The 21,008-nt window shown below is 37.4% G+C and overlaps 2 protein-coding genes and 1 pseudogene across 4 annotated transcripts in view; all 3 read right to left on the reverse strand.

Annotated features, from left to right (window-relative positions):
* Positions 1–1,181: 1,181 nt before the first annotated feature.
* CUNH6orf163 (chromosome unknown C6orf163 homolog) lies at positions 1,182–17,439 on the reverse strand. Of its 2 annotated transcripts, XM_006926329.3 has the most exons (5): positions 14,783–17,439; positions 11,792–11,886; positions 10,377–10,484; positions 5,254–5,456; positions 1,182–1,683 (listed from the first exon to the last, which is right to left on the reverse strand). In XM_006926329.3, the coding sequence occupies exons 1-5, from the start codon at positions 14,928–14,930 to the stop codon at positions 1,251–1,253; spliced, it is 987 nt and encodes a 328-aa protein (XP_006926391.1). In that variant the 5' UTR covers positions 14,931–17,439; the 3' UTR covers positions 1,182–1,250. The 2 variants fall into 2 exon arrangements, with proteins under 2 accessions (XP_006926391.1, XP_015456037.1); XM_015600551.2 differs by lacking the exon at positions 10,377–10,484.
* Positions 17,440–17,885: 446 nt separating this feature from the next.
* Positions 17,886–21,008, reverse strand: part of SMIM8 (small integral membrane protein 8) — an 8,353-nt gene continuing 5,230 nt past the window's right edge. Inside the window, exons 2-3 of one of the 2 annotated variants that reach the window (XM_006926330.3) lie at positions 19,958–20,115; positions 17,886–18,286 (exon numbers count right to left, since the gene is read on the reverse strand). In XM_006926330.3, the coding sequence (XP_006926392.1) occupies positions 18,128–18,286; positions 19,958–20,092 (294 nt within the window). In that variant the 5' untranslated portion in view covers positions 20,093–20,115 and the 3' untranslated portion in view covers positions 17,886–18,127. The remainder of the gene's footprint in view (positions 18,287–19,957; positions 20,116–21,008) is intronic. The other variant, XM_015600552.2, reaches the window with a different exon arrangement.
* LOC112474987 lies at positions 20,195–20,312 on the reverse strand (annotated as a pseudogene).

A 21,008-nucleotide genomic window follows, 5' to 3' on the forward strand; every position in this document is an offset into this window, starting at 1 on the left:
GCTCTGTCACCAGTCGTGTGCCCTGGGGCAAGTTATGCAACCTCCCCGAGTCTCAGTTTCTCTCCCTATAAATTGGGGTCAATAATAATTACTTTCAAAAGTTGTCGTGAGGATTAAGTATTAATGTTTTTAAAGTGCTTCACACATGTAAATACCTTAGTACATAGTTTTTATCATCTATAAACAACAGGGTAACAACTGCTACCTTGCCTCACAGATTGTTGTGAGAACGTACTTGAAAAAGCAGTGTAAAGCACTATATAAAAGTTACTTCGAACCTCTAGGCAATTGATTAGTATGGGTTGCAACAGTTCTGTAGTATCAGAGAGCTAAACACAGAAACGTGTAGTCCACTAGGCAATTATAAACAAATTGCTGCTCTTCCCATTAAAAATCCCCAGACTGGTCGGTGAAAACAAATCCACCTAAGTCTTGCTCAAGAATAGCACTTTTAAATTTACTAGAAACTGCTTTCCAAGTTATTAATTTTAAAGCCACCAATATAGAATGGTGATGAATAATTTAAGAATGTTACATTACAGTGAATAGATTTTGAGAGTCGTTACGGCTTTCATTTTAATTTAGTAAATACTGACACATTTGGTCCTGAGCATTGTGGTGCTTGAGTTTTCTGGATTTTGACCCAAAGGAGATGAGTTCAAAGCACTCCTGGGCTTGGGTATAAACACAAGAAGACTCCCCACCTCCTAGGCAAAAAGTCTGTCCTCCAAAGACATGTTTTACAACTGGCAAATGTAAGTGAGTCCTTTCTGAATTATTTTAAATAGAGTTCTCAGAATTTAAATTTTATCCTACTGAATTTGAGGAAAATATTTTTCCTCCCCTGCTATTGCAGTTCACCAAATTATGATCTCTATACTGGAAGTTAGCATACCTCTCCACAACTGAATGATCTAAAAATATACCCCTTTACTTGTTTTTGACTGCAACAAATACTAAATAGTTATGTCTGATGTAAACATGAGTAAAGCCAGATGCAGAAGTTTGTTTCTTCCAAGAAAGCTTTTTCCCTCCTAATCAGTTTTGATCCTCTCACTTTCATCTCTCCTCAATTAGACTGGGAACTTACTGTAGCCAGGAACGTGCTTTTGAATATTTAGGTTTTCCATCAAAAAGCTCACAGTCCAATAGCACCCTACACATAACCAGGGAGCAATAAATGGTTTTCGAGTAAATTTATTTAGTCTTTAAAACAATGTCTTTTGTAGTGAAATTTCAGCTGAAGACTTCTAATCAAGAGTTGTTTTGGTCTCCTGAATAAGACTGGAAGGTGTTTTCTTTCTTTCTGGCAGAATAAAATCTGCATGTCCTGGTGAAAGCTTAGGAAATGTATAATTGATGTATTTTTGAAATGCCATTCTTGTTTCTTGTAATTCCTCCTCCAGGAAATCTTTCCAATTTGTCATAATTCCCAGTTGTTTTGCTATGGACAGCAGTTCCCCCTGAGTGTTAACTAGTTTATCCATCACATTTCCAAGCACGACCTGATGAGTTTTCTCTGCTTCTTCAAGCACTCCCTGAACCTCTTCCTGCTTCTGCCTCTGAGCCATGGAGTAGTAGATGTTCATCTCATGTTCTTTTTCCTTTATCAATTGGCTCTTACTCTTCCTCCGACCCTTAGTCACTTCCATACCGGCATTCACAAGTTCCTCCACAGCCTTGCTACAAAGAATAACATGAGTTTGTAAGTGAGACAGATCAGCCACTGGAAACAAAAAAGCTTTGTCTTTCACCACAGATGTATGAGAATTTACTGCACTGTTCAGCTGAGCCACCAGCCTGAGACAGGCTGGCAGAGATGAGCTTTTGGATTGCATTAGCTGTTAACAATCAAAAACATTTTTCAGAGCAGGGAGATTGTCCATCAACTTCCCTGCTGTGGGCTAGGGAGAGGCCACTAGTCTAGTGTCTGTCAGTAACTTTAGGAACCTGAGTCCACCTTGGCCAGAAAAATATGAAGGTAGTATGCTTAAAAATGAAAAAAATAGAGTCAGAGTTCCGAACCTCTAGAGAAAGCATCTCTGTATATCGATCCAGCTACTTACCTTTAGCCAGAGGGGAAAAAACTGTACTCACAGGTTAGGTTTAGCTAGGTTAGTTAGTTAGGTTTAGGGCCTCTTAGCTCTCTTTCTCACTATTTTTGGGAGGCTGTTGAAATGGTGCTAGATCTATTGCACACAGGTTTAAAGAAAAATATCAGTAGCTGTTCCCCTCCCTTCTACCTACTGAGTGTTTCACTTTCCTCAATGTATGTTGCTCAGAATACACTTTTCAACCTCCTTTCTATGTCTACCAACTAAAATCCTGGATCTTAAGAGGAAGAACCAACACTTTATTTTTCCATAGGCAATTCCTAAATTATGAAGGGATCTGTTTCCAAAATTTATTTGTACATCAAGTGGTTAGAGCAATGTTGAACAGAGCAGATCGTTTGCCTGCTGAGCCGACAGTAAGCCATTAATCCATTTTCACTTGAACTACAGGACTGTTAGCACTATTTTAATCCATTATAATCATTGTATTTATAAGGCAAAAGCATTCTGACTTTCCACTTGAGACACTTGTCTGGCGGGAGGCTCAGCGACACCTCCGAGCTAGAGCTGCAGGCACTCTACAGGTGGGTGGCGGGCATTTGCAGAGGCCAACCTTTGGCAGCACATTTATATCTCAGAGTTATTAATATTCTCAACCTTCCTTTGGCTCTGCCTCATTTATACTACACACTCTCTCCCACTTCATGTGTTTGCTCATGCTGTTCTCACTTTTCAGTCTTTCACAAATGTGACCTCCTATCTTCTAAGGCCCAATCCAAGACTAACTCCCTCCAAGAAACCTACCTCACCACGCAGCCCGCACTCTCTTTGATTGATCTTTCCAGGATTTTGAACTCTCGCAGCACCTATGTGTTCCTTGTACGAGTCCGTCTAGCCCTGCTCAGATGGGGCAGCCATGCTTAAGTTACTTCACATAATGTTGAGAAAATACCCTTATTTCTTTGTGCCAGAGCTCAGGGCTGCATCCACAGAAGGCATTTCATAAGCTCTGGTAAAGTGAGCAGAGTAGCGTAATGGAAGGTCACAATCTTTGACCTTATAAACCAAGGTTCACACTGGACCCTGTCACTTCCTCTCCACATGACCTTTGGCAGGTTGCTTAGCCTTTCTAAGGCTCAGGGTCTTCACGTGAGGATTTGGAGGATGATAGAACCCAGCAAGAAAGGGCACGGGAATTCACTGAGAAGCATACAAAGGGCCTTGCATGTGCTGGGTGCCGAATAAAGGTAGCTGTCATTAGGAATTATAGCCATGACCACAAAAATTCCTGAGCAGTCACTTCATTCATGCCTTTGCCCTGGGCTAGAAAACACTTAGAACCTTTCCAAACAAAGATGTTTATTTCTTTTTCTAAAATTCTAAGGGTACAGAGTCTCCTAGATAATCTGTTTAGAACCTAATCATCTCAATCCACAAAAACATTTCCTGTGCATTTAACAATTTGTCACAATATGTAAGAGTTCTGAAGCCTTAATTCTCAAGTGAAAGTTCTACAGTGGGATTCTAAACAGTGGTCCTTCTCTATATTTTAGTTTCTGAAAATGTTCTAAAGAACACTGGAATCTAGCAATGTCTAGAAATAAGATCTGGTGTTTTGCAGACTGGGTTTAGCAGATTGGAACAAATTTGAACTTTTGTTTAATAAATATTTAAAGAATGCCTACTATGTGCCAGGGTCTCTTCCAGGCATTTGGAACACATCAATGAACAAAATGTACATTCTAGTTAAATAGACTCAAACAAAAGGCATGGATGGCAGTACCCTAATCTTAGTCAACTGATTCAACAGGAGGAGGTCATTGAAATTTTCATTCAAACCTCACAGAGGAAAGGGCTGAAGTGGGGTGAAAGCAATGGAGTGGGGGAAGGAGCAGAAGCTGCAGGTCTGTAAGGAGTGGGACCCAAAGGCTCCTACAGGGGAGGCAGAGTTCCTGCAGACGGAAGGTGGGGAAGGGCAGGGTGAAGGCACTGCCTTCCACTGCATTGGACCACACTCGTTTTGGAGTTACCACCTTCTCTAACTTTCTCTCAAAATCTCCTTTCACCTTCTTCTTCTATTTCCACAATGATTACCTATGCAAGAAAGGAGGTCCCACTGAAAAGGCCACAGCTGCAACCCTCATTCTTATTTATCTGCAAAAAAAGAATCCTATAGGATTTTACCTTTGGCCTTCTTCTAAACAGTTCTAATGAGGAAGATTTTATCTGTTCATTATATACAAGTAGATGTATTTGTTAATCAAGGAGCAAAGTAAAAGAGATAAGTCCTAGACTAGTAGGCCAAACACAAGAGGTTTTATTCTTGTTCTGCTGCTACAGTTAAGTGATCTTGGGTAGGTCACTTAACATGTGGAAATTGTAGTTTTCTCTTGGTGCTGATAATCACTAGGGATCCTGACTGCTGTCTTGTTAAAATTAGCCAATTCTATCAAATGTTCATTACATACATAAAAATGGTTACTTTGGTATTCTTAAATATATATATGATTTATGTAAAAATTATTTGTGATTGCGCACATATATAAGGTTGCACGTATATCGAAGGGCATGGAAAGATGCAGACCCTATTATTTAAAATGACTGTCACTGGCAGATGGTGGAGGGGGGTGGTTAGGGAAGCCGTGGGTCAAGACTAGCAAATTTTGCTTTATATATTTTCATAATGTCAATTTCATTTACAACACATGTTACTTGTGTGATAAGAAAAAAGACCAGAAAGTAACACATCCACAATAATGTATGATATAGGCTAAAGAACACGAAGATTGACTTTTATGTGTTTGTGAAGAAATAGTTCTCGATTCCTCCCCTCACCCTCTTAAAACTGGAGATACAGAATGAAAAACAATATTTAGGACCGTAGTTATCTCTTGAGAGGAAAGAGAGGAAGGAAACATGATTGAGGAAGAACATATGGCTGTTTTAGAAGTGTTACCAATTTTCAGTCCCTTTAGATGGGTGGTAGGTCCTTGAGTACTCATGCTATTGTTTTTCTTTAAATCGCCCCCCCACTCTATAATATATTATATACTGTTCTCTATATTTGATATATTCCATAATAAGAATGTAAAAACACAAAAACTTGGAAATACCACCTATGTGCCTCAACCTTATCCTTTCTCCAAGTCGATCTTGAAAGAGTAAGACTGCTGATTTGCAAACGCGTTCTCTGGAATACCTTTTCTGGGCCTGAATTGCTTCTTGGGCTATGCGTCTCTCTTCAGCCCTGGCTTTCTCCACAGCCTGGATCTTCTCCTTGTGGCACTCTATCATGATCCTCTGGATCCTATGGACCATGCGTTGCTCCGCAGCCAAGTTTTCTCTCCTTAGTTCGTCTTCCATGTCTTGATGTATCTCTAGCTTGGTTTTAGCTGTCATTTCCTTAAGCAACAGTAAAACTAGGTTTAGATGTTACAGCTTTGATGTTTAAAAATGCACACTAAGAGGTTATTCAAATCATAGTTCATCAACCTGATGAAATGTGTACCTGTGAACACTGATGGTTTAAAAAAATAGTGGGTATAATATGGAAAATTTTCATTTATACAATGCAAAGTAAAACCAGAAACATGCAAACAATATAGCATAAATATTTATGTAGATAACTTTAGAAGGGAATATGCAGAAAGAGAAAACAGCTGAATTACAGGTATTTCTCCCTTGATTGTCCAAATATTCTGTCATACTATCTTTATACATTACAAATACATACTACGGTTCTACTTTCAGAAGTAAATCCCGGGAAATGGCAGAAATAGAGACTATGCCTCCTGAATGTCTCCTAGGTAACCTAAAGCTTAGGCAGCAACGGTCACACATTTCTGCAGTCACAGGAACCTGCCTGCCAGTCCCCATTGTCATTCGAGCATTGCAGTTCATTGGGGTTGAGGGGCCCTTTCTTATTCACCAAGAAGAAAGGAACAAGTGTTCCACTGCTCCTGGGCAGAAGGATATGTGGATGCCCTTGGTCAAGTAAAGAGAGGAGGCACTAGTCAAATTAGGACTCCAGGAACACAGACCCTCTTACAGAAAACCCTGCCACCATTTCGGAAATGCCTACTAAATCCTCAGTGTGCCGGGCACTCTGGTGAGCCCAGATACTACAACCACAAGAAGGCTGGCATCCTCACTGTCCAGGCAGGGGACCAATGAACGACTTAACCAGACAAGGAGTGTTTTCGTAGAAATACATGCAAGAAAGAAGTAGCAGTGAATTCTGTCTAGGAGTTTCAAAACTTTCACCTAAAGGTAATTTTTCTTTATTTTAGGTATAATGAGAGAACATAAAGAAATTATTTTACATAGTGAGTCAGTGGAAGAACTAGGAATAGAAACCAGGATTCTCGATGCTAATTTCTCATTTCACTGCTGTCTCTGATGCTAGGGTTTAAGAGATTAATTTATCCTCCTTCCAGAAATCCTGTAGTCTTATAAAATAGTAGAGTGAGCTCTCTAAGTTTCAAAGAAACTGAAATCACTTTAGCTTTTTAGAAAATAATGTTCCAACAATTAAAATATTTATTAAACAGACCTGCTTTTTTAAAAGAAAGTTTTCAACTTCTTACTTTTGCTACTCCAAGGGTGAAAGATTTTTTTTTAAACATTTTATTTATTTGTTTAACATTTTATTTATTTTCCCCCTCCCCCTCGCCTGATTTTTTAAAAAATTAAAAATACAGCAGAAATCAACTTCAAAAATCTCTTCAGAGTGGTCCCAGTTCATACAGTTAGAAGAAAATCATTTTTAGGAAAATAGCAGCTGTTTAGATATGCTAGCTGGGTTTTCCATATTGAAAGCTTTGCCTCTTAAGGCACTAGAACTTTCTGATTTAAAAAAAAAAAAAAATTTTTTTTGAATGGAAATATTTCTAAATGTCTTTAACATTTACCTTACTTCATAAAAAGAATATAGTGAACACACTTTAACATTTCTTGATGATCAGACTAGTAGATAAAGATGAACAATTGCACTGGGCTAAATACTTCATACTGCACTTAATAATTGTTCAGGTTCATGAGGCTATTTGTCTCTGCTATCTATGACCCCAGGCTGCTTTGCTTTTTGAGATCTGATATGGTTTTAAAATTTTTCTTGTTCTTCACATGCCATTGGCCTGAGGACTCCCTATTCTGTTGTCAGTGAGCTCCTTTTTGTTATTTCTACTTCCCAGCATTTAATCTATTTTGGATTTGTAAAACCACACTTGTTTGGTTCAGGGTGTCAAATAAGTGTAAATAAGATTTGAGTGGAGAACAGGGAGGTTCTGCTATATGTAATAACCTGAGTCTCTATCTTGTAGCCAGAGGCCTTTATTTAACTTCATAGGGGATATTTTAAATTATTTCTGGGTTTTCCAATATATTTTCAGTAATTGAGATTGCTGAGTGGTTGAGCCTTAGATAGATGAGATAATATCATAATACATTTCTACTTGAATCATAGAATTTTAAAATGACATTCTAGCCCTTTATTTTGGCTGGGTTCTGAATTAGGATTCAGAGAATTAAACTCAGCCCCTCTTTTATGTAATGGTTTAGTAAAACCAAAATCATTTCACTGTCTCACATATCATGTGGAATACATATTTAAAGCTACAAAAATAATTCAATGACTTATTGTTTGGCAGTATTCTTACTCAATGGAAAAGTCTTCTGTTTATTTTTACTAAAATGCATTTTGAGTGAGTCAGCCCACATTGTGAGATATAAGAAATGGCCTTGCAAAACCCACCAAATTTACTGTACAGTTTGACAGACACTTATAATACAACATCTCCTTCAGAAGTTTCTCTCAGGTATCACAGGTAGGAATCTGGGCCTGAGTACATGACTTTTTACCTTATGGATGTGGCGATTCATAGCATTTTCCTCTTTGTACTGACTACCAGAAAGCTCAAGGCCCAATTAGTGATAATTGCACAGGACCTCATGGCATACATACATTTTTAAGTTTTAAATTCACCCAACTTCATTATAATATCTTCTCTAATTCTTCTTTTACTTTCCATTAGCTCCCATTCTCATTTACTTTCTAATGTTATTGTATTTAATAAGAGAATATATAAAAACACCTTTTCAAAATACTACCTCCACTGGATAATACCTTGAAATTTTATTTAACATCGAGCATGAGATTTATCCCAAATCCTTAGCGTATTAGAGCAATGCCTGGTAGTTCCTACAGAAAAGAATTTAATGGTATTTAATTAGAACGTGGTTTTCTGCTCTATTTATTGGTAATCTCAAATTTTAATATGTGTGAGAATCACAAAGGCTGCTGATTCAAAACATGGCCAGTGTCTTTGTAGGTCAGGTGGGGCCTAGGAATCTGCATGTTATGCTCCCAGGTGAGAAGATTCTAAGACAGTGGTTCATGGACACCCCCTTAGAAACAGTAATGATGCCTATAAAGATTAAAATAACCCTAGGCATCCCACTTAAGACAAAGCACTCCTTCCTTATATAAAGAAGTCCCTGAGACAGCAGTGTAAATGTAAATTCCCAAACCTTAGACAAATACTTTAGCAAGGTGGACCTCTCTCTATAACTTTTTCCTTTTAAATTTTCTTAGGACTTCTATTTTAGTATTAAGTGCATCAACTGTACCAGAAGGCTATATGGGGTACAATCAAATTACTTAAGGAAGGACTAAGAGGTAAGCTCCTTGAAACAGGTATCACATTTAATTATCTTTGTATCTTCACAACCTAATGCCAGGAGTGATACTCAAAATGTGTATCCTCTGGCTGCAGCATTGGGGCAGGGGCCTAGAGCCCCCTACCAAATTTAAAGTGCTTCCTTTTTAAATTGCTGGTTTAGGGAAGGCCCAGGGGCCTGGTGTGGTATAACCAGGGTGATCAAGGTATTAGGGGGCTTGGGGAGTGATTATCAACTGATAGAGAAGTATTTCAAAGCTTTAAGAACCAATATGGCCATACTGGTACAATTCAGCTGAACGGCAGGCCTGCCCAGACATGCTATAAATGCTTTTCACATTTTGAACTGAACTAGGGGATAGGCAGTGAACCACCCCAGCCAACCCTTCAGAGACCCTGCCACTGGAGCCAAGCAAGGAGGGTCCCAGTACTCCTTAGGAACAGTGGAATGTAACTCCCTCTTCCGCCAGCAAGTTTTCTGAGGACAAAGACACTCCATTTAATCTCACCTAGTACAGATCTGATATATGGTAATTGTTCACTGCTGAGGCAATGAATAAATGGGCCCATTATCCCAAGCTGTTTATTAGTTATGTTCTTATTAAATTAGGCCAAACTTGGGGCCAGACTTCTGCCACTTCCCCTCCAGCCTCTGCCCATGAATCATCACATCTGCATTGTGTCCTGTCCTGTACCTCTGGTGGCCAACTTGTGAAAATAGTCCTCTGTCCTTTTCCTTTGAGCAGATTTTGTAGCCGAGGTACTGAACTAAATAATGAGTCCCTGGGCCTCTGCATGGAACATTTGCTAATTACCTAAAGTCCTGTGCTTGAACAAGTTACAGTTTAGCAAGAACTCCTCTCTCATTTTACGACCTCTGGTCTTGTGAGACATACTTGAGAAACGACTCAGGGGTCCCTTTTAGCACTGTAGCAAATGCAAATTTAGGTAAAAGGATGCAATCAGAGAGCCCAGATGAAAGAAAACAGCCTATTTCTTCATTTAACTCCCATTTGAGCACTTATCGAGTCAAGGCCCTGTGCCGAGAGTGGTAATAAAACAGGCATGCCCTTATGGAGGCTGCAGTCATGTGGGCATCAGATACTCAACAAGAGATCACAGTCTGTTTAATTATAACAGTGATGTGTGGTGACTGCTGTGAAAGAGGACATGGTGTCAAGGACAGTGTATGAGTGGCACTGCAGAGCTGGTTAGGTACAGCTTCCCTTAGTGTAGTGATGTTTGAGCTAAATCTGATGAAGTGCAGGATGAACGTTCTGGCAGACACCAAGGTGGGAAGGCGTATGGTGCATTCAGGTCCAAGGAGCCAAAGAAGAGCAGTGAGAGGAGGAAAGAGAGCAAGTGGCAAGAGATATGGTGGGTCAGGCAGGCAGGGGTGGTTTCTTCAGGCCTTGAAACCCCAAAAAGGTTGGGGTTCACTACGTGAAAGGCCACAGGATTCTCCTGCACCCATTCATCACTGCTGCCATTGAGTGTTCAGCATCTCTTCTGTGACAATCCTGGGCCTCCCAACCAACCTCCACAAACACTCATCTAGATTTTACACAGTTGTTTTTTCTCTTATTCCCTTGAGCTTTTTACTAAAGTACTTTTAAAAAGACAGCAAACAAGCCACTATAAAAACCTGTAAGTGTTTTTGATGTTGCTCTTCCAGAATCTGAATTTTAATTTTGTATTCGTCATTTGCTTCTTCAAGTGCTTTCTCCACTGCTTGTTTTTGGCGTTTATCAGCCTTTGAAAGAAAGAGTCCATTTATTTATTAACATGTTTACTGAAAATTAGCAAACACCCTGGGGCTCCTAATTACTTGCTCCATTCCCATCTCAAACTTCCCATAGCAAACCAGCTGCCTCAGCCAGATGCCCTAACACATCCTAACCCTTGGCTAGCATCTTGTTTCAGGAATTGCTAAAGAGCTTTAGTGTAGGCTGCTTGGTTTTCTTTGCTACTTTATTTTTCGATCGACTATCAAAGTAATGTGCACTTATCACAGAAAATCTGGAAAAGTGGAAAGATGCTCATCACAGAAAAGCAGAGAGGTGGAAAGATGTACAAAGAGAGAAATTATTGAGAAGGGAGGCTGAGTACTAGCCTAAATCTCCTGCATCAGGTCTTGAGAAAGTTTATTTGAAAAGAATGCTGAGAACATTAGATTATTTATATTCAAACTGTAGATTACTCACAAAAGCATTCCCTTATATTAGGGTATATAATTAATGATTCGGAATCGATTTAAATTTTATTATTATTAAGATAGATGACTACTAATATTTATTTTACCCTTTGTAATGACTTTCAAAGAATCTTCATACCAAGATTTTGCAGTTGCTAATACTGGACAATTCCAACACTCTTTGCTTGTCATGCTCTCAAGGAAGATTAATTCTCTTTAGGAAATCGTTTATGTCATTCTATGACTGGAAGAAGTGGGGGTTGGAGGAGGGAGATTTTGCTTCAGTTAAGTGTCTGGGATCTATGAGCCCCAATACATTCGAATGGTGCCTAAAACCCTCAGTGGTCATATGGACATGGTATCAAGGACTTTAGAGAGAAGGGGAGCACAGAGACAGGTAATAAGGATAGTAGCTATAATGAAGCACTTGGAAAAAACAGGCACTTAGGCGTGTTACACACTGCACAAATGAATGGTCTACACATTAGATATTAAGCAATAATAAAGTTATCAACAAGGACGTCTTCTTTTAAGTTTTAACCCAATGAGAATCAAGAAAGTAGAATTCATCCACATGTAGGGGTAACTTAGAAGGAAGCTCCTGATGATGACTGCCTCTTTCTAACTACCTACTGTGTGCCAGACATACTATTTCACTGAACTCTCTCAACCATCCTATAGAGTGGGTATTATGGTTCCTCTTTCACATTTGAAGGAGCCAAGACTACATAGCCAAAGAATTTGCCCAAGGTCCCACAGGTACCCAGGATTCAAAATCAATTTTGCCTGACTATATTGCTTCAAACAAATCCCAAAAGTGAAAAAACTGTAAAGATGCATTTAGGTTGATTTCCACTTTCTTTTACCTGAGCCCACACTTTAGCTTCTGCTTTGGCAATTCGTTCTTTGAGTAGAGCCTCTTGAAATTCCTCTTCATTATTCAGAATATTTGCCCCGATGTCTATGTATTTGAAGAGAAACAATCACAAGCATCCACAGACTGTTTCTTGGCTTCCCTTTTCACTATGATCTAGTTATTCATTAGAGTTATCTAAGAGATATATATCCTTTTAGGAGATATCAATCTTTTCTTTAAAGATACCAATAAAATTGATAATTTACTAATTGATTAGGAAGGAACACAGAGTATTGTTAAGCCTTGATAGAATCTATTCCTTTCACCGCAACCACTCCTCATAGTGGGCAACTGGAGAAAGTTAAGTAGCAGAAAGGAACACATTTTGTACCTCCAAAGTAGAAGGGTGAGTGAATATTCAAGACATTAGCACATCATCCAGCATCCTTCTCCCTGCTCCGATCTGGATGCTGATATTCTCTCCACCAACAAAGTGGTAGTAGAATGCCTTCTTTAACAGGTTTACATGCCTTTTGCATACTGCAATGTATCGCTCATGGGGCCTAGCTTGGTAATAAGCACAGATAAGACATTGGGCACACATGTGTTTGTCTGCCCGACTTCTCTCCCTCTGGTAACAGGACCCATTTCTCTCAAGAACTTTCCTCACTTCAGGTTGTTCTGGTAAAACTGCCAATCACAGCAGCCTATCCACTTGACCCATCACATTATCCCTATCCTTCAGGCCCCAATAATTGGCTCAGAATTAGGCACATGCTCAAGCCCAGCCAACCAGGCTTTTCTCTAGGACTTTATATTAGATTGTAAGAACATAGCTTTTTTGCCTCTGAGGTTTCTAAACTAGAGGAAATAGAGGTTTAGAGCTGTTTGAAACCATTTCTACTCCTTTCCCAGCTGCTAGAGAATGCCGGGCTGCAGTAGTAAACAATTAGGCCAACTCACTAAGAGAGCAAGAGTGGACAGACTGCAAGCCCTGATTACAGATTCCCTGTGGGTTTCTCTAGTCTGAGTTGTGTTTGTCACCTGCAACTGAAAACACATGTTTGGTGACATTGATTTAAGAGTCTTCACTACTAGATTACCAGAGTCTAAGAACAAAGCGCAGTGAATACTATGGCAGAGATGGACATACACTGCACAGGCTCAGTGTTCACTATGAAATACCTGGAGAGAAATGTGACTAAGCATGGACCATCAATGTGTTGGACGTCACAAAATGTGATGCAAGTATGGGCTGCTATTACTCTTTTTTATGCTTAAATCCCATTATTTTAGTTGTTCTAAACCCTGATTGTACAACAGGATCCCTGCATAGCTTTTTAAAAATACACAGGCTGAAAGAAAAAGAATTATTAATACAAAAAACTTGGATTGAGCTCAAGGGCATTATGCTGAGTGAAAATGCCCATTTCAGAGAGTTTTACAGTGTACGATTCCGTTTGTATAATAGTCTCAAAGGGATAATATTATAGTGATGGTAGAACAGATTAGTGGTGGCCAGGGGTTTTGATTAGGGGTTGTTAAGAGGTAACACGAGGGAGTTTCTTTGTGGTGATGGGACAATTTTATGTCCTGATTATGGTGATAGTTACCTGATACATTTCATAAAACTATACACCAAGGGGGAAAAAAGTGCATGTAAAGTCTGTAGGTTTTGACAATACACTAGTGTTTGTGTAAGATATCAGTTAAGAGAAGCTGGCTGAGGGGTACACGGGTCTCTATTTTTAAAACTTGAGAGTCAACCTATTTCCAAATAAAAAGCTATTAAAATATGTAAAAATATAAAAAAATAAAAACGCATGCTGAGGCCTGATTCTGAAGGTTCTAGTTTAGTGGGTCTGTGTTGGATTAGTAGTCCGTGTTTGGATATTAGTAGTAAAACAAATTATTTAAAAGTTCTATATGACGCTGCTAAGGTTAAGAACTAGTACTCTATACAATACTCATTAGCATTTACATAGACATTTATTTTAACATGCCTTTGAATTTACCTATAAAGAATTTTGACTCTTTTAAAATAATCAATGAAAACTATAGATCATTGAATATAAAAGACTAATTTCTAACTAGATTTAATTTATCCACTTAACGTTTGGATTCAGATATCCTGGAAGGTATAAGGAATCAATCAATAAAAGCTTCTCTAAAAATGAATATCCACTGTCCTGGGTGTAAAAAGTTAAACTGTTTTAGAGATTATAATTAAAAATTAATACTAAACATCTACTAAAAGTTAAAATCAGTTTTGGTATTGATATTTTTAGAGGATAATTCCAATTTGATCTTCCACTACACTTTTTTTTAAAATATTTTTTTTCAAAACACTCTCCATTCTCTAGCGTTTACATTTTCATCACTAGTTTATCATATTAATGGAAGAGAGGATCATGGAAGTTATTTTGAGAGTCCTTAGGAAAACACTTCTAAGGCTCAAAGTCAGACTGATGGGGATAAGGAGAGAAGGAAACCTGTAATTACAATTTCTTTTGCTTATTATAAGTGTATAGGTAGTAAATATTCTTGTGCTATCTGTATGTATCTACTTGTATGTCACCAGCTACTAATAAAGGTTATACTTTCTTTCCCCATTAAGATGTTAATCAGAGGTATTTTCTCTCTTGTGTATGGAAGGTGCCCAAGTGTGGGCAAGGACAAGAAGAACTAACATTTACTATTATGTTCCAGGCTTTATAACAGGCACAAATATTTCTTTAAAGCCTCATAACAAACCTGCAAGATATGTATTAATATCTCTATTTACATATAAGGTAACAGACTGAGAGGCTAAGTATCCTGTCAGAGGCACATAACTAGTAAGTGGAGAAGCTGGATTTCAACCCATGTTCTTCTCATGACAAGACACCCCTGTAGGACAAGCAACTTTGATCAGGAAAGCTGATAAAAGTCTATATAATAGGAAGAATGACATACAATGCTATGAAACATTAGAACAAAAGAAAAGAGCAAAGTCACTTACCCAGTATATCTTTGTGAGTGTAAAAGCGTGTCTTAAATGGCTTGTATTCATGGATCCGTTTGAACGTTTCCCCTAGAGGGGCTGGTGGAATTATTTTATTACAAACAGCACAGCAAACGAAGTTTGTGTAATTCGGATTTCTGATCATAATTGAATTTAAGATGCCTTTTACTATGTACAGTTAAAATACTCTTTGGATGAGAAAAAGTAGTTTTAAGAAAAGCTAAAAGTTTAAGAAAGATGGAAGAGAGAGGTTCAAGGTTTTAGGACAATGCTAGAGGCTAGTAAGGATTAAATGATTCCACATGATTAGGTAGTGATTATGTGCCTAATGTTAAAGACCATTACTCAAAGCCCCTGCCATGTAAGGCATGGGCACTAGATTTGGGAATATTTAAGCAGTTGCTCCCTCCTAGACTCCAGCATTAAATTGTTAACTTAGCAACTGTTGCTAGGTAAGACAAGCTTTGCTCATAAAAGCAACTAGAAATAATGACAAAAGGGAGTATGGCCCAGCAGTTCATTTCCCAGCTACTTTCTGTATTAGTTTCCTATTGCTGCTGTACCAAATTATCACATATTTAGTGGCTTAAAACAACACAAATTTATTCTCTTGCAGTTCTGGAGGTCAGAAGTCCAAAATGAGTCTCATGTGGGTAAGGTATCAGCAGGGCTAGCTCCTTCTGGAGGCTCTAGGGGAGAATCCGTTTCCTTGCCTTTTCCAGCCTCTATAGGCCATCCACACATCCCCTAGCTCATGATCTCACATCATAGAGCCTTTTCTCTACCTGCTTACGTGGTGATATCGCTTCTTCCTCTATCTTCTGCCTCCCTCTTATGAGGACCTTTGTGATTATATCAGGCCCGTCCAGATAATAAAGGACAATTTCCCCATCTCAAAATCCTTAATCACAGCTACAATGTTCCTTTTTTATATAAGGTACCATATGCACAAGTTCCAGGAGTTAGAATCAAAACATCTTTGGAGGTGAGGTGGAGAATGGGAACATTATTCAGCCTACCACACTTGCTTTTAAATGGTTTATTTAAAGAATTGATTTCTTTTACAGCAGCAAAGGAGGGAGTTTAATTTTTTCCAAGTTAACTGATAAATGTGGTTTTGGTGCAATGGCAGTAACATAGAAAAATATCACAGTATTTTAAAGGAAAAATTACTTTAAGTCAGCACTCAAAATTATTAAGCCTGGTTTTTAAAAATTACATAGTTAACTAATTTGTTGTTCTTGTTTTAAAATGGGAAGTCCTGCATCCTAAGAACCCCCTTGGTGTTTGACAAACTGCGACAGGTTGGTCATTCTATCTATAAACCAATAAATAATTACACTGCTTGCTTCAGAAAATTCTTGAAAATCAGTTTATCAACTGAATAGCTTACTCCTCTGGGCAGATAATTCCCTGGGCAAAAAGGTCACTTGCTGTTTATGAACAGTCTACTTATCAAGACTTGCTTCAAGACCTAATCTATATTATGTTACTGAGCTTTGCCCAATCTCAGCCAGATTCCTGCATTAAAAGACCTTCCTTTAAGTACCTGAATGCATACTCCAAAATGTTGTCAACATCTTGCCCTGAAGATGCCCTTTTTAGACACAAATGACTTTGTCAAAGTGGCATTTTTCTCATTCTCATACAGAATGAATGAAAACATCAACATGACCAGCTAGGCGGTTTTGGACACTCTACACACATAAAGACTATGCAATTGTGCTATCTGTAACTTGTACCCATCCTATAAAAGTATCATAGTTAGGTAGTTGTTCCTAAAATTCAATGTAATTCTTCTCTCACACTATTTTTCACAGCGATGTACCTCACTGAATCTACTGCTACCGTGGTTCTTTTGGATGTCACATGGCTTATGGCTGTATTCTGTATAATTCCTGCTTCCCTTCTGTGCAGAGAAAATCTCTTGATAGTTCACCTAACTAATACCTCCCCCTCCAAATATCAACTTATTTTGTTGAATATTAGAATTCTAAAAGATGACAATGTGACATTAAGCGCATAAATTAAAAACAGAAGAATTCTAGTTCTTTAACAATCAAAGTCCGCAGGGAAACCAAAGCAAAAGAGAATACTTTCAATTAAAAGGCAGTTTGTACTACCTAAGCACATTCTAAACTACACAGACAGGGCAAAAAAATAAAAAAAAAAATAAAAAAAAAAAAATTAGGGCTCAGTAGTAAAGATTTAATTTAGTTGCATGTAGATAACTCAAGTAGCTAAGTTCTTTAATATCTACAAATCAGATATAATTGCATTTTCATATATCTTGCAAAGCTACAAAAAGTACTGGAAATTAAAAACTTACATTATAATGACAAACTCTGCCTGTATAGTAGTTATTATTACTTGGTGATAATAAATGGAGCAAAATTTCAGAGATGAGATTACTGAGCCCCAATTACAATGATTTGGAGAATGGGGTAAATATTTAGAAATGAAAGAGGTCCAGAACCTTTGTCAGAAAGAGTTAAATTGTATACGGTAAACCCAGGACAGTAAGGAGACTTTCTTATCTATTAAGTAGTTCTAGTTTTTAAATAACAATAAGAATATTTGGTCTTATGTTTACATCATCAAAACATTAATTTACAAAAACTAAAATAGATAACAGTTGTAGTCAAATAAAAACATCATACCTCAGCATAACATACTTCTTTTTTTTTTTTTTTAAACTCCAATTACTTTGGGTTAGTCTCTCATTTAATCTTCATTTTAGTAGTTGAATGGGAGTATCTTTTCAATTAAAATAAAATTCTGGACCAAAAATAGCTGAAATAGAAAACCAAAATATATGAACCATCTGTGACTCTGTAAAACTATTTGTCTTTAACGATGACTGCAGGCTTTACGATAATTGACAATTATTTCTTTTTCTTCACAAATATAGGTTCTATGCCAGGTAGAAAATAAAGATTGCTTTTGCAAAGAGCGAGACAAAACTAAACTCTCATAACAGTTGCAAATGCACAATTCACCTTAAAATATTAAAAATACCAAAAATACCATGCAAATTTAACAACTCTGAGTACTTTTATTATATAGACCTTTATAATGTAAAAAAAAATGACTTCCATTCTCATGGTACTTTTATAAGAGGATTTAATAAGTTTATTGAGAAGTTTTCTGTGGAAAAAGAATGAGATAATGGCTGCAGCTTTGAAAGGACAAAATCTACTATACTGGTATGGTTATAACTGCTATCTTCTTTCCTTACTACCATATTCTAAAACAAGAAACATGATATTGTGCATTCATAAAGTCTATCATTTGGCGCTTTCGGAGCCCTTGATATAGCTCCATCCGTGGTAACCAGCACTATTAATCCCATTTAGATGTCTTCCTCCTCATATAACTGTGTCCCTCACTATCGATAGCTTCATAAAGGTCCTTTTTATTCTCTTGTGTTGCATGTAGATAACCAATATAAGCCACGCAAAGTGAAAGGCTTATCAATCCAAAAGCCATTACAGGTTTGTTCTGTCAAAGAAAAAAAAATTACAAAGCCTCGTTAAGACTAATAATTTGAGGAGATCCAAATCCCTGTTGCTCTTTCCTCTTGACAAGCCAACTCTTTATTACCACACTAGCATTCCTATGGAAATATTTTCTATGATAATAGTTTACCTAGTTCTAATTCAATTAACTCAACTCCTGAGCATGCAGAGGTTACAGAAGACTCTTTCTTCTCTTCTCCAGTCTTCCTTCTGTCTGCAGCCTGGCCATCGCAGACCTCCACCTTCAGGAAGGTGATGGCTGGGAAAGGGGCAGAGGCGACAAGAGGCATGGAAACTGGGCCAGTGCTCAGAGGTTTCAGTGTTAACTGTCTGGCATGGAGGTGTTATTTAACTTTTTCAAATTAGTTAATTTTATTAGGAAGTGAGGAATGAAGGACACATGCGATTCTTGCCTGAGTTCATGGACAACTGGCAAAAAGCCTTTTATGTCATACGTTAGGTATAGCAAAAATGACAATGTACACACTTCTCTGGGAATCTACTCTCTTGGCTCAAGACATTTAGTAATTGGAACAGATATTATGCTGTTATAATAACCTTGATTTACTGCTGGAAAATTCAAGACCCTAAGAGGCAAAGCAATGTGCCTCTGAATTAAAAAAAAAAAAAAGTTCTTAAATATAGGAAAGCTATTTACAACCCCACAGAAGTGTTTTTTATTACTGTAACTCAGACCCTCCTTTCTGCATGTTCACACTCAACAAATGGGCCTTTCTTAGGTCAGTATGAATGAAGAGTTGCAATATGAATTTCAATTTTATTTCTTTGTTTCTGTCACCATACACGCTGTATTACTACTATCTCAAATCTTTTGTCAAAAGAATAAAGATCAAACTTTTTCACTTGCTCTAAGGCAACAAACTCAGAACAATTTAAATTTGCAATTCTTAAAATGCATTTGGCAGTTAAAACACATGGTTCAAAGTTTTTAAAACATTCAACCTTGATTTAATGATTTGATTGTTAAATTGACCTAATACTTAACTGTGAAACAATTTTCACTGGCAACCGTGTTACTAAAATTCTAGTCAAATTCAATACTTTTAAATATATTTTATAATAATTTGATTTCATTTACATACATTTAAAAATAAAATTTGTACCTATTTAAAAGTAAAATTTATCAAATCAAATATATTCAATAAATGATTAGCTAACTGCCTAACAGTACACAAAGGTACATTTTGAAAATTTTCACAAAATGTTTGCAATATCCCTTAGGTAAAAACATTATTAATAAAGGCTGGAACTGTAGTCTATAATGATGATCAGATTTTCATTTTGTTTTCTTTGTTTCAATAGGTCTAATTTACTTAATGGTACCTGATCAAACAATAAATGTCCTTCAAATTAATACAACTATTAAATATTTAAATAGGAATTTGAGAAGTTGATCCATTAAAGTGTAACCATTTTCTATTAAAATTCTCAAATGCCCTCAAAAATAATGTTTTATATGCGTATTTAGTGAAACATCAGTTAAGGTTTTCCTTCCACCCGCATTTATTCACAGAGAGATCTGAATAGGCAACATAAAATGTCCATGATAAAATCAAATGTCACAGGAAATTAAGAATTTTCTATTTGATAGCCTAAATTAAACATAAAGTCTTATCCTGGGTATATTTCTTACAGGTTTAATGAAGAGTTCTGGATTCACAGCTCGAAATAAGGTTGTTGTGCGGACTCCTCTGAGCCCTGGGTTTCCAAAGTCTTTCTCTTTGGGTGGTTCCTTCTTAAAAGCTTGAGGCTCAGGTGCTGAAGACATCTTGATTAATAATGACTTATTACCTAAAAATAAAATAAGAGACTTTTCCTTTGTGATTTTAATAATGCTCTTTAAAAAATCATTCTATACTCATTTTTTTTTCGCCTACAGCACCTGGTCTTCCTAGGTGGTGCCTCATCCAAGTACTAACCAGGCCCGACCCTGCTTAGCTTCCGAGATCAGACGAGATTGGGCACTTTAGGGTGGCATGGCCATTGTATACTCATTTTTTTGAATTCTTGCCCATATATATATATACCAAAAGTGACTGTCATTTATTTTATTACTTTATATAACACATACTTTATAAAATGGTTCTTTGTTTGGCAAAATGGTTATTTTATTTTTTTTCTCTTAGAACAAACCAATGAGGTGGGCAAAAGTTGTTTTCCTACTTTTACAGAAGCCTGGAGAATTGCTTGTTGGTCTGAGTCACATTATATCTTGTTATATGCAGGATACTACTAGGCTAGGAGTGGCCAGTGAGCTATCCATACCCTTCTCTATTTCCTTCCATTTTCAGTATTTCTTTCATTCCAACAGCCCTTTCGGGGCACCAGTTTGAGAGAACTAGCATTCCTTTGCTCAGTTTCTTCTACTCATCCCTATTCCACTTTCCCATCACGTTCCTACCCTTCCTCTATTGGAACAAGCACTAGTACCAAGTGGTAAGGCTAAGTAGCTGTTGGTCCTCAGAACTGCTCTGCTATCTCCTTAATCTGAATATCTTTTTTTTTTCTCTTAATTACTCTAAATCTATCCTATTAAATCTAAGTGGATCACTTGGCTTCCGGTTCTCCCAGCAGGAGTGGCAACATTTTGTGAATGTTTTTCTCTTCTAGGTACTATTAAACAAAAGCTTACTGTTATCATTCCTGCCACCTAATGCTGGGGTGGGGGGAGAGGGGTTGCAAAG

This window comes from Pteropus alecto, unplaced genomic scaffold, assembly GCF_000325575.1.
Source record: "Pteropus alecto unplaced genomic scaffold, ASM32557v1 scaffold7, whole genome shotgun sequence".
Lineage (NCBI taxonomy): Eukaryota > Metazoa > Chordata > Mammalia > Chiroptera > Pteropodidae > Pteropus > Pteropus alecto.

What these genes read in the sequence shown, in the direction of transcription:
- CUNH6orf163 (XM_006926329.3), bottom strand. Translation starts at nt 14,930, where the DNA reads ATGATCAGAAATCCGAATTACACAAACTTCGTTTGCTGTGCTGTTTGT. An exon ending in AAGCTAAAGTGTGGGCTCAG is followed by an intron (nt 10,485 to 11,791) that starts GTAAAAGAAAGT and finishes TTTCTTTCAAAG; the next exon opens with GCTGATAAACGCCAAAAACA. An exon ending in AACATCAAAAACACTTACAG is followed by an intron (nt 5,457 to 10,376) that starts GTTTTTATAGTG and finishes CTGTTGCTTAAG; the next exon opens with GAAATGACAGCTAAAACCAA.